The 13,668-nt window shown below is 42.5% G+C and overlaps 1 protein-coding gene across 2 annotated transcripts in view; it reads left to right on the forward strand.

Annotated features, from left to right (window-relative positions):
- Positions 1-4,143, forward strand: part of SEPSECS (Sep (O-phosphoserine) tRNA:Sec (selenocysteine) tRNA synthase) — a 41,424-nt gene extending 37,281 nt beyond the window's left edge. For both annotated transcript variants that reach the window (XM_008140194.3, XM_054729749.1), the window contains 2 exons: positions 2,085-2,175; positions 3,521-4,143. In XM_008140194.3, coding sequence (XP_008138416.3) covers positions 2,085-2,175; positions 3,521-3,821 — 392 coding nt within the window. In that variant the 3' untranslated portion in view covers positions 3,822-4,143. The remainder of the gene's footprint in view (positions 1-2,084; positions 2,176-3,520) is intronic.
- Positions 4,144-13,668: the final 9,525 nt, after the last annotated feature.

Genomic DNA, 13,668 nt, shown 5'->3' on the forward strand with positions numbered 1-13,668 from the left:
CAAAAGAATCCTGCGTGCTCTGGCCAGAAAGTGCATTCTTTCTTAGGTAGCCCGGATGCTTTTTTTAAGGTCGTTTTATGGATTCAAAAGAATAAACAGAGATGTGGAAAGCTTTTGTCAAAATCCTTTTACATGGTTCTTCCAGTCTCATGGGAAATGAGATGTGGCTCTGAATTCATCCCAAAGTGTGTCTTTGGGCAAAAGCACCCAGAACGGCACAACTCCTGCAGAATGCCCCACACACTTTGCTGTCAGGACTCAGGGGGGCTTGAGGGTGAGCGAGGCGGCGGTGCCAGCACAGGACCTGGGAGAAGGTAGCGCTTTCTACACTGCCCAGGCCACGTGGACTACAGCAGTACCCGCCCAGGTGGGCAGGGTGTTTCTGCTGTTTTGTTTTGGTCTGGCCTCCACCCCGTCGGCCACGGACCTGTGCCTGCACTGAGACTGAATGGTTTGATGGCCCTACTTTTTGGTGGACAGTGGATGCACTCCCAGAGACTGGCAGTTAGACTCTGGCGGCTTCTGAGTCCCTTGCGGGGAGAGCCCGGCCCTAGGTCAAGAACAGACTCAGGCGTCCTCGGCCAGGAGGCCTCCTTGGGCTAGGGGCCGCCACAGTTGGAAGGCTGGCCATGACCCCAATCCTGGCAGGGGTCTCCTCTGGGGTGCTGGCATGCCTGGGCTAGGGCTGTGGGCGGTTTAGAGGCTGGTCACGCCCCCGATCCTGGTGGGGATCTCCTCTGGGGCGCTGGCAGGCCTGGGTTAGGGTCACTGGCGGTTTGGAGGCCGGTCACGCCCCCGATCCTGGTGGGGGTCTCCTCTGGGGTGCTGGCAGGCCTGGGCTAATGGCCACCCTGGTTTAGAGACTGGTCAAGCCCCCGATCCTGGTGGGGGTCTCCTCTGGGGCGCTGGCAGGCCTGGGCTCTGGCGCCGCAAAGGGAGAGGTTCCTGAACCTGCTTCCCACACACCTAGGCTAGGATACATCTTGTAGGAGGCGGCTTCAATGCCGGGGGTCGGTGACCAGGTCCTCCGGAGCCTCGCTTTCTGGGCTGCAGTCCCACGTCTCCCAGTGCCCCAGCCTCGGATGCGCCCACGCAGTTGCCCCCACCACCAGCCACACGCAGGCCACAGCAGCTGAAGCCAGCCTCTTGGAAGCCAGGCCACCACACCCACCACCCCTAGTAGCTCTCTGCTGCTCGCTCTCTGTGCCCTGTCCACTGGGGTGGGGGAGTGCTCCCAGCCCAGAGGCCCTCCCTCCCTCCGCAGCCTGGCTTGGGAAGCTGGCCTCATGCTGGGGCTACTATGCCAGCATGCCCACTCGGCTACTATGGGTGCGACACAGGCCCCACGGAGGCCAACCTGGAGAACGTGGACCCCAGCTCTGCATCCGGCTGCTGCAGATGGCCTCGGTGGTCAACTACCACCTGCTCCTTCCAATGGCCCCATTGATCCCTCTCAGCACCAGCCATTTAGGCCAGGGTGGCGATCGCCCGGGGACCCCGCCCCAGAGGCGGCTGGCTGGGCCCGGCCACGCCCCCCCGGGTCGCGATCCAGCTGGGGACCCCCGGGAGGCTGCTGGCTGTGCCCGGCCACGCCCCCCCCGGGTCGCGATCGCCGCCTGGATCACCCCGGGAGGCTTCTGGCTGGGCCCGGCCACGCCCCCCGGGTGGCGATTGCCACTCGGGACCCCCGGAAATAAGAGGATTGGGCGCCGCCATCTTGGTCTTCTCAACAGCCAGAAAGGCCACCCGGAGTCCCGCCCCCAGCCTCTCGCAGGCCCAATCATGGGCATAGCGGAGGTGCGGTCAATTTGCATGTTTCTCTATTATAAGGTAAGATAGGTATACCGTTTCAGTTTTACAAAATGCTAAGAATTATAGGGATGGATAGATGGATGGTGGTTGCACAACAATGTGAATGTATTTAACAATACTGAACATACCCTAAAAATGGCTAAGACGGTAAATTTTATGTTATGTGTATTTTAACACACACAAAAGTAATGTTTTCATTATTAAGTGTTGTTTTTTGAGTGATTTTTTTGCTCGTGAATCAAGGCTCACTGGGGTGCTTTTATCTTTTTCAGCTGTGACACTTAAGACACTAGATGAGCACCGTGACAAAGCTGTCACTCAGCTTGGCTCAATGCTTTTTACCAGACAGGTTTCTGGAGCCAGGTAATTATGTTTAAAAGCTTGGATTGATTTGGCTTTTTAAAGTTATTTGGCTAATAAAGTACCTTTCTTTAACAATAGTCCCCCAAGTATATGCTGAACTACCCCTAAGAATTCATCGTGGAATAAATATTGAGGTCGAGAATCTATAAGTCTATTATATGCCCACCTGTGGACTGCCTACACATCAAATAGACACAGAAAGATATGAATCTTGTTTATTTTAATAGACATACAGAAACAAAAGTTCATTACCTCTCTATGTTTGTCTTTATTTTCTTTTGTTAGATAATCTTCAGTGATGTCACTTAATGGTGTTAGAAATGTCATCTTCACTACTAAATTTAAGTGAAAGTATTTTTAAGGAAAAGCCCATTTTCTAAACTAAAAAGGTTATGCAATTCTTGTCTAAGTACTGTCTTTGAAAAATGTACATTTTGCTCCTTTATGTACCTGGTTTAAAAATTAATTTCATTTTTAATTCGATGATGTCAAAGAAGAATGACTTGAAAAGAAATACCTTGTTCTGAGTGTTCCTGTTTACATTCTTCTATTACTTTCCTCTGACTACCAGAGGTTAGAGATTTTACATCAAAGGACAACTTTTTAAAAGAAAAAAAAATCTTAGATGAATTCAGCTTTTACCGTGATATAACACAGCATAGTTAGATACTCCTAAAATGGTTTTCTTAGCTTTGCTTTTAGTGTTGCCATGATTTGTCTTCATGTTTAAGTTTATCTTAATTGACTTTGAGAAATAAAAAAGGACTGTTAGAAATCTGCTTATATCAAGTGTGCCAATGAAATCAAGCTTAAAAAAAATGTGTGTGCCATTACTGATTGCTGACCACCGCCCCACTGTAAGCAGTTACATAATTTCTTTTGGATCCTTGCTTTAAAATCCTTATTGCATAGCACTGATCAGATAGGTGTAATTTTAGTTTGTTGATTATTTGAGGTGACACATGGCAGTTAATCAAAGTGATTTTGACGTACTAGTTCCACCATTCCATTAAAGTTCGTATATGTGAAGTCAGATTCCATATTTGCTACAAAAACAATTTTCTTTTAACTCTTTGAAGAAGATGTACAGGTGTCTGCAATTCCTAGAGCTTGTACCTCTTTAATAGGAGATAAGTAAATATTAATCACTTTTCCATGTAAAATTGAGTGTGTTGTATACTGTTTAGTTTAAAGCTGACAGTCTTTCTTCATAGACCATGATTTATGGCTGTTTCTAAACTTCTTAAGAAGTAGATGTAAGGCTTAGCAACATAGCTATCTTTTGTTTGTGGGTGATACTCTAATATCACCAGACATATCAAATTGGTAATTTTTTTCCTTTTAGAGTTGTGCCTCTTGGGGCTGTGCAAACTGTGAGTGGCTACACTTTCCGAGGCTTCATGTCACATACCAATGATTACCCTTGTGCCTACCTCAATGCTGCGTCAGCCATTGGAATGAAGACACAGGATGTGGACTTGTTCATAAAGAGACTGGACAAGTGTTTCAAGATAGTAAGAAAAGAACAAAATAGAGAGAGTGATGGATCTGGAGTTGACAATGACAAAACTGAAGATGTGGTTATTGAAGAAATGGGTTTAAAACTAGAGAATGTACTTCTTGACAAGTTCGAGGATTCTTCATGACATGTGAAGGGTTTCTTTTTGATAATTTGAAAGAAATGATGAGGTGACAGTATAAGCAAGCAGTTTAAAGATAAGTCTTGAAATTTTTGAATTGAGAATGTCATGGAGAATGTTTGGTCAAGGAATAGAATCTGGCCTGATTTAGCCATTTATGATTGTTATACTTTTTATTCTTATATAGCCTCAAGCATTATGATCCTTAATGGATTATAATACACAATTAGCATTTTTCTAATTGTAAAAATATTTGTCAACTAAGCATTATGATTCATATAATTCTTATATAAGAGCAGTAAAATTACCACAATACTTTTTGAAATGTGTAGACTGTTTCTTCCTAACCATTCTCTACCGATCACAAATTACTTTTGTTTCTGATCACATAGAATTTAGAAAGATCTCTAATGCTACTAATTTCTAGATGTTTGTGGATATGTGCAAGTCACAGTATGCCTGTAAAATGGACACTTCCCAGAGAAGCGGTCAAGGGGTAAGCTTTAATTTTCTCTCAACAGCATTGGTTCTCAACTGGGGATGAGTTGCTGATATCCAAGCAAATATCTGGGACATTTTTGCTTATATCTGGGATATTTTTGGTTGTTACGATTGGTGGGAGGCTATTGACATTTAACATCCCATAGTGGACAAGACAACTTTCCAAAACAAAGAATTATCCAATTCCTAATCTCAGTAATGCTGAGGTTGAGAAACACTGCTCTAAAGTAAACTAGCTCCTCGAGGGAAGAGTTTTCCATAGCAACTTTAATTATTCAATAGAGCTTCAAAGAAGATGCTCTACAGTGTTATTTGTCTGTATGGTATAGACTCTTGGGTAGTAACCAGCGTTACCCATTCTAAATATGTAATTATAAATTGTTTTATATGGCACTTGTGCATCTTTCCATTTGGGTAAATGAAAACTCAATTCCACTGTTTTTGCTTTAAGCAGCCTTCGAATATTGGTTAGTGTACCCAGGTGTTGTGCACAGTAATTAGAAAGAGTGGTTAACCATGGGTATTTCTGAACATAGATTTTTAGGGAAGTGAAATGATGTAGTATGATAAACAGGTGTATCCCCCCTCCCTGCCCACATGTTCACTTTCTGAGTCTGAAATTCAAGACCTATTGGCTGTGACAATTATTCGTGTCATTTAAGAAATAGACTGATGTCTCATAGTCGGAGGAATTAGTGAAGCTTCTGAATACACCAAATGGTGAAGCTGTTTCTCAAGACCCACTCTGTGGAGTGTTGTTCCTAAGAGGTGCTCATGGGGATAAAAGATCTTGTGGACAAATAATTTGGGGACTTTGCAGACCGGCTTATTGGCATATTAAAGGTTCTAAGAATTCCTTTGAAACAACTTGAACATATCCTTATCTGAAGACTTATTGACATCCACTGAACATACTTTTGAAAACACTGCAGTAAAGAATCTGCCTTGATTTCTGGGTTGTTTTTTTCTCTCTTGATTTGGCAATGTGCGCTATTAAACATGAGCTTAGACAGATCCACTCTCACTAAAGTATAAGTTAGGATACTTTAGACACTGGCTTGACAACCTTGGAAGTCAAGACTGTTGAAATAAAGTACTTACTTAATTATAAATGTCATAAAGTACTTAATTATAAATATCTCTAGAGTTCAAATATTGTAAAGATCTGTTTTAAAAAAATAGCTTTAACAACTTATTTTAAAGGAGTAAATCCTGGATTAAAAAGTTATGTAATGTTTTCTATGTGAATTTGGGACTGAATTGTAGAACCAATAAGCTGAAGAGTCTGCACAGAACCTCTGGAGTCTGTGAAAAGAAACGAAGTGATGTTGCCGGTGTAAATGCTGGCAGTGCACTTGTCTCTGCGTAAGCCAGAACTGCTTTACAGAACAAGTGATCTGTATTGTCGTTTAAGAGAGGCCAGAGCAGAGAGACTAGCAAATATTGTTTCTTCTGCAGTGTATCAGCAGCTCTTAGGCTTCAGTTGCTGAATAGATAATCATTCTAATTGAAGATAAATTACATGAACCCACGTGTGAATGATAGATGTGTTATAACATTTCATTCCTGGTGCATAAAATCAGCTGCAGTGTTTATTATTAGCACTTTCCTTTCAGAGGTTTTGGAATTCCAGTTCTATTCCTGCTGGTTTAAATTTGACCTTGAGATCGTAGAATTCCCAAGAGCTTTGAAGGGTTGTTGTAGGTTCTGTATATACAGGTTTTCCTTTACCCTACCCCAATATTGTTTTCCTTGCTCTCTCCCATTTCCACATGTAAGTATAAGGAAGTATATACAAATAGTTGTTTATTTTAAATTGCTAGTACTAATTGGTAACCCTCCTAATTGGCCTTAGTTGTCCTGAAACTGTGGCAGAGGCCAAGGATGATGCCTTTCTGTCATTGACTAAGGTGGCCTGTCTGTTTTTGTGACCCAACTGCTCTTCCTCAGGCTGTCAGGTAGAGTTTTGGAGTTGGGTTTTTAAAGTCACTGTGCTGTGGTAGTCTGCCCAGAAAAGAAAATTGAATAACAGAAAATATTCTTTAGGTCACTACACAATGTGTTCCTTATACACACAGAAGGGAAAGGTATTTTAAATCCAACTCTCAATTTGGCTCTTATGTTCTCAGCTGATGAATTCTCACTCTATCAGGGAATGACATGTGATACCAGCCTTAGGAACTCAGTGTTCAGCTATAAATCTTTCTAGTTAGCTTTGTGTATTAGATGAATGAAGCTATAGAATATGAATTATTAAATACAGTTTTGTTCAACCAATAGGCACTTGATATACAGAATGGTAAATTTAAATTAAGTTTTTTCAGTATTTTGCCCCAGCACATAACATGGCTGTGGCTGTGTTTCTTTTCTTTCTTTCTTTCTTTTTTTTTTTCTTAAATGGTCCCAATGGTTACTAAATTGAAACAGTGGTGAGATCCTATCCAGAGCCAACCCATGTCAGGAACATCAGATTGAACCTTTATGCGAAGTCCTTCCCCAAATAATGAAACCTGGACACCCCCAGAAGCCGTGGGCAAGCAAACATACCGAAGTCTGAGGATTCCTTCGCCTCATCTTCATTGCACTGCGGAGTATCTCCAGATAGCAATGCAGTTGCTGGATCAATGGGGTTAGCCTTGGAGCAACAAGAACTTCCCGGGAAAAATCACATCTTCCAAACCAAGCATGCTTGGCAACAATTGGGTAAGATTCTACAGCATCGAGTACTGACAGTGTAGCATCAACAACGGCACAGAAAATACCATCAGTTTTTGGACATACTGAGGAGCACAAATCACCAGGCTCAAGATGCAAAGAAGCTTCTGATAGACCAATAAGCTTGTTATCCCTGAGTAACTGTTACAAGGTAAGTCTGGCAGGGTCCTACCAATGCAGGCTTTTCAAAGGTACAGTAAGTGATAGCTCCTTGAATCCCGGAATTAGCATGATCATAGTGCTGAGCACTAGTAAGTGTGGCGAGTGGAAAATCAGACAACAAATTCTCTTGGGTAGTGCCACACAAATCTTCAATAACTCTCTCTGAAAACCTAGCATCACCCTTTGTGTGAATAATTATCTTACAAACATGGCAGAGGTCTAAAATGACCTCAGAGGGAGTATCACGAGAGAGAACAAGTACTTCAGACACCAACACTGCTATGTATGCCTTCAGGAGTAGAGACAAGTGCCAGTTGGGGCTTGTGAGCAAAGACCTCACGTTATGATGAGCTTGACAAGGAGAGGTTTGGCAAAATTCTGTGGTTTTCTTTACCTCAGTGATCGTTGTCCTGATTGCGTCGAGAGGCTTCAGCATTCCTAGTAAGGAGTACAAGTCAGGTGCTTGCACACCTTGACTATCAACCCTAGTAATGTTTAGCCTCATTAGCAGGGAGACATCAGGACTTATTTTCGCAATCCCTACAAAAAGTAACTTAGAAACCAGCACCTCTGGTTTAGCTTAGCCAGACATATTACCCTGAGTAATATGTCTGGCTAAGCTATAACAGGAGTCAACTTGAGCTTAAATGTTAAAGCAGCATTGCTTTTATTGAGCAAATAACGTAGTAACCGAAGGTATAAAGGTTCCAGTATATAAAGATCATTTGCCAAGATCTCTCCTTTTGCAGTAATGTCCATCTGCATAAGGCTCAAGATTTGCGATGATCCCATCATTTCTCCAAGTGAAGACTCAATCCACTCCCTCAATAGACTCTCTGCAGCGGTCTAATATTAAGGCATGTAGGATCAGAACATAGGCGATCGAGCTTGGTGCATGAGCAACGTACAGCTTAGCAATCTGGTGAATTTTCCAGCTGAGACCCCGCATGAAACAGCGGTCTTGAGTAGGGGGAGCTGGAAAGTCAAAGGGTCAGCAGTACCTCTGAACATGACAGAAGGCTGAGTGGCAGGAGAAGGAAGACCTCCCAGTGTAGGATCTACACGTGCAAGGGCTGCAACCAATTGGCTCTCTTCCTGAATCTGCTTCGGGAGGAGCGCCTTGATTTCAACAACATAGAAAAGTCTTGCACATTGGTACTCAGTCTCTGAGAAGGAAACCGTGTGAATTACTTCTAGCAAATACAGATGTTTTTTCTAATATCCTCAGAAACTCTGTGTTGTTGAGAATGACTGGGATGTTACGCTGAACTCGAGTTGTTAGGTCGGATGAGGAGTTCCAAGCAGTGGATACAGCTGACCGTAGGAGTGAGGCAGCAGCAGAGAGATCATTTCTGCAAGTCTGAGGAGGATGGAATCTAATAAGGGAGACTGTTAGGTCTGGTCTGTTTTGTGAGCAATCATTTTGGTTGGATTTCACTCACAAGTGGGCCCCGGGCCGAATGCTTCAAGTGAGTAAGTTTCGACTTCAAACTTAGCAGAGAATGGGTGCTGGCTGGCTTCTGGTGTACGTGATATCCTTCCTGGTTGGGGATGGTATTTTGGAATGACCAGTTTAGTGTAAAGATCAGAGTATGTTTGCTCATTCAACTTATAAAAGAGGGTCACTTCTTGGGCTGAGGAAGGTTCTATGGCTATGGTTAAAGCGGACGGAAGGAAGGACATGTGGAACGTTGTTGTTGTACTTGCAAGTGCTACCTTTATGTACTGGCATGAATTCCTGAATTGAACATTGAGGACCAAAGAAAAGCATCCTGGCACTAATGGTTTGGCTGGTCTACCAGAGGAGAGGCCTCAGGTGACATGGTGTCCGGCTCTGTTTCTTTAACCACCCTGTAATGAGAACTTTAATGAGGCCTAAGCTGTAGGACGATAGGTTTTAGTAAAATTTAAATTAAACAAAGGTAATTTTTTTAACCAGTGACGTTACTTTAATATTGAATAAGTAGCTCATCATGAGAGTTAAACTCTTGTGTTCTTTCATGGAGGAAAATAGCCAACAATTGACAATACCAACAAATGCCGATCAATCTCATTTTATGTACATTCAGAGAAATTTTTTTGCATACATATCCTTTGGTGCATTTAAAGTTGGGTTTTCTTTTCCCACTTTCTAAGATGTACTGATTTCTGCCAAGCCCTTAAATGGTTTTGTTATCCTGTGCACTTCATGAGGCCAACCTTACTTTGTAACTGAAAAGTAATCAGTACACCAAGCATGTCAAACTCAAAGGTTAACATGGGCCAAATAAACGAGGCATGTGGCTTGCGGGCCATGGGTTTGACATGCTTGATGTTCACAGAAGTTTGATAGCCTCTGAATAATTTGATAAGAACAATCAAATTTGCTATTAACAGTAAAAAAAACCAATACCTCCTGTGAACTGTTTTTGTCCTTATCTGTCACATTATGCGAATTATATGCCTTTTATGGCCGGCTGCTCATAATATACAGGACTAAGACTTACCCACTGCATCCTTTTGTGCCTTTCTTTTTTCACTGTCATGCTCCTTTTGGCCATTACGGTATGTACAAATAAGATGATGAGTTCAATGCTAACGAATATATCTTTATAATTTCCCACCTAATATTCTACAGTTCAGTCTAAGGCCTTATGCAGAATGGAAATGTATTCTTTTTATCAAGTGGTATCAACTTGAACTTTTAGAGAAATGTTTAACTGTGTAATTGTGGTAGGTTTTAGCCATTAGAATTGAAGCTGATGTCAGTCTGCTAACCTATTTGTTTTACTAAAAGAGAAAGATGTTTTCAAAAATATTTTTTGCTGTAGACTGTTTAAAGATAAAATGAATTATATAATTTATTACATGAAATAAAAATTTAAAAAATCATTAACAGTACAGTGTATCATTTCACCTAATCATTGCTATAGATAAAATCTGAAAGTACAGATAACTAACAAAATTACTTGCCCACTTTTTAATTTAATCAGTATCACCTTGCCTAGATGTCAGCAAGAAAAGTCATATTTATAGTGAAAATCATGAGTCATAGGGGGTGGAGGTGGTTAAATTTTTTTTTTTTTAAAGAGAAAGGAAATGGCATTCCAGCAACCTTTTTGTAAAGGATATATTGACTATAGAAAGTTGGGTGCTTAGAAGATAGTCTTTCCTAGACGAAGCACCTTGTCTTCATTTGAAAATAAAATAGATTAGTATCCCTTCCTTCCTCAGCAGATTTCATTTCTAAATTATGCTGTTTGAATTTTATAGGAAGTTCTCTTTTCATTTGGAGTTAGATTTCTTCCCTGGTACGTATTAACCATGTGAGCTCACGTATTTAACTTCTCTGAATCTCGGTCTCATAAGTGAAATGGGTACAACCTTACAGGAATGAGGACTAAATGAGATGATAGTATATATAAATGATTAACTGGGTGCCTGAAACAGCACTTCTGTTAATAACTGCTATAATGCTCTGCACACTGCTATACTATACCAAGTGCTGCTAGATTTTAATGAAAATATATTCATTGTCTAGTTTAGTAGAACTTTTATTTTAGTAGAACATTTTTTTCAGAGGGAGTCATCAGTGAGTTTTGTCCACTCTCCAATGGAAATTAAAAAGTATACCGTTGATTTTAGATGACAATCTTTTTTTATTCTCAGTTTTGGTTTTTATCAGTGAACTACCTTTTGTTTTGCATTTATATTTGAGAATATTCTAAAGAAAACAATATTTAAATGCATTAACTATTTTATGCACCTGAAATGTCAGATCACAACCCAGGAGGGATTACAGAAAAAGTTATTGTTACAGTGACTTCCACATCGGTTGTATCGTCTGACCAAAGTTTTTGGTATAATCAGCAGATCTGCAAGCATGGCAGTAGTTCATTATATTTAGCCCTATTCTCAGAAGACCATAGTGGAATGATTGATCATGGCTCCCAAATTTACATCTTTAGCAGACCTCCTTCCTGAGCTCCACACTTCTGTGAAACTGATCATTTCGTGCATGTCTAACGGACATCTCAACTTCTACATGATTCCTTGATCTTACCCCCAAAAAACCTGTTCTACCCACAGCCTTCCCCACTTTAATTGATCACACTTCTGTTCTCCCAACAGCTTGGACTTATCCTCAACTTCTCTCTCACATTCTACATCGAATCCATCAAGAAATCATTTTGGATATACCTTAGAAACGTACCCAGAATCAAACCAGTTCTCCACTCATCTGCGCCTCCAAGGAGGTCTGGACTGCCAGCGTTTCTTGTCTGGTAACTGCAGTAGCTCCCTCCCCATCTTGCTTTCAAAGGCTACAGGCCCTGTCTGCCTCAGAGCCTTGGTTGCAGCTGCTCCCTCTGCCTGCGAACATCTCAGCCCAGATGCTTGGCCAACTCCCCCCACTCCTTTATGTTTTTAATCAGTGTCTCTCTTCAGTGAGGTCTACCTAAACTACACTTTTTAATACTGTAGTTATTGCCCCCACTTTAACATTGCCTAAAATTTGTCTGAGGATTGAGAGTGAAGCCAGGCTGGTGTGGCTCAGTGGTTGAGCATTGACCCAGGAACTAAAAGGTTGCCGGTTTGATTCTGGATCATGGCACACACCCGGGTTGCAGGCTCGATCCCCAGTGTGGGGCGTGCAGGAGGCAGCCGCTCAATGATTGTCTCTCATCATGGATGTTTCTATCTCTCTCACCCTCTCCCTTCTTGTTTCTCTAAAATCAATAGAAATATTTTTTTAAAAAAGATTGATAGTGGACCCTCAATTTTACTGTGCATAAGAGTCATGTGGGCTTCTTGGTAAAATGCAGATTTGAATTCAGTAGGTCTGGGGTGAGGCCGGCCTTTCCAGCAAACCCCTGTGTGATACTGTTGGCCCGTGGACCACACTGCAGAGCAGAAATCCAGCAGACTATGTAATGTGAATATTTCTTAGGTCCTACCGTTTGTCTCCCTCCCTCTCTGAGGAACAGAGGCTTCACCAGAGCAGGACTTTTGTTCTGTCCACTCGTGTCCCAGGCACCTGACACCTGGCATAGGACCAACACCCGACTCAGGGGTGTGAATGGTTCAGTAGGCATTATTCAATACTCGTGCAACTATGAAACCCCATCTTGTCTGATTGAAACTGTTCAGTGGTTTTCCACTGCTTTTAGAACAGGGCCCTAAAAATTCTATCCCGTGTGGCCGACACAAGAGGCACTGCTCTGCTCTCCCTTCAAGAAAAGGCCTGTCACCGCTGCAGGCGTGTGCTTGGCTGACAGCCTCCCTGATGTGGCTCCTTCAGGGTTGGTTAAAACTCGGTGTTGGAGCCAAAGTCAAGCTTTTGGTCAATTTCGGAGCAGGGTGGTGGTAGCGGGCCCTGGCTCTTCCCACTGATGCGAGTCCTCCAGCAGGCAGGCTCTGCTTCCAGCCGCCTGGGCACTGACTGCATCCCAGGCTGATGGCTCCCCTGCCCAGCCTGCCCCCCTTTTCTGTTATAGGGCCTTCCCCATAAACCTTTTGTACTCCTTTTTTTTAGCTTTTAAAAATATTTTTAAATTATAGTCAACATACAATATTATATCAGTTTCAGGTGTATAACACAATGATTAGACATTTAAGAGGTGATCACGAGAAGTCTAGAACCCATCTGTCACCGTACAGAGTTACGATGTTATTGACTATATTCACTATGCTGTACTTTACATCCCACGACTTATTAAAAAGCTTGAGTGTTATTCCACACTCCTCCCTCCAAAACATTTGGTCATAGAGGCAGAAAGTACTTATAGTTAGAAAGCTGTCAGAAAAACCCCCAAAACAGAGCAAAAACAAACCTCTCCTTGGAGAAGTGAACTGGAAATGTGCCACCCAGAGCTCCTGGGATCCGTTGGTCTAATGAAACGCCCCCTTTGAAGCTGTCCCAGTAAGAAAACAGGCTCCGAGAATGATGCCCAAAGTCACACGGCTAATTTCAGGTCAGACTCGGTACGGAGCCACGAGTGGGCCAGTGACAAGGCAGGGGCTTGGTCAGAAGCAGGCAAGGTAAGAAGTTGATCCTGAAAACATGTCACACCTTTTAGGTAAACTTTCTTTGTTTCCCTGTAAAATGCATCTACTTCACCCTGGCTGGTGTGACTCAGTTGGTTGGAGTGCTTGATTCCTGGTCAGGGCATATACCCAGGTTGTGGGTTCGATCCCCAGTCAGGGCATATCCAGGAGGCAACTGTTGCTCTCACATGGGTGTTTGTGTTTTTTTTTTCTCTCTCTCCCTTCCTCACTCTAAAATAATAAAAAAAAAAATCAACCTTAAAAAAACAGCATCAATTTCTCTTTGTTCCTTCAGTTTCCCCTGCTTGCTGTCACCATGTCCAGTTTTATCCCCTATTTGTCATTGCCAGAGACTCAAACCGTCCAGGGTGAGAGTGGGTGGTGTGGGGTGGTGAGGGGCTGGGCATGGGAGATAGGAGCCTTTTGCACAGCAGCCCCTCATAACTTTTCT

The sequence above is a fragment of the Eptesicus fuscus genome, chromosome 2 (genome assembly GCF_027574615.1).
Source record: "Eptesicus fuscus isolate TK198812 chromosome 2, DD_ASM_mEF_20220401, whole genome shotgun sequence".
In the NCBI taxonomy this organism is placed as follows: domain Eukaryota; kingdom Metazoa; phylum Chordata; class Mammalia; order Chiroptera; family Vespertilionidae; genus Eptesicus; species Eptesicus fuscus.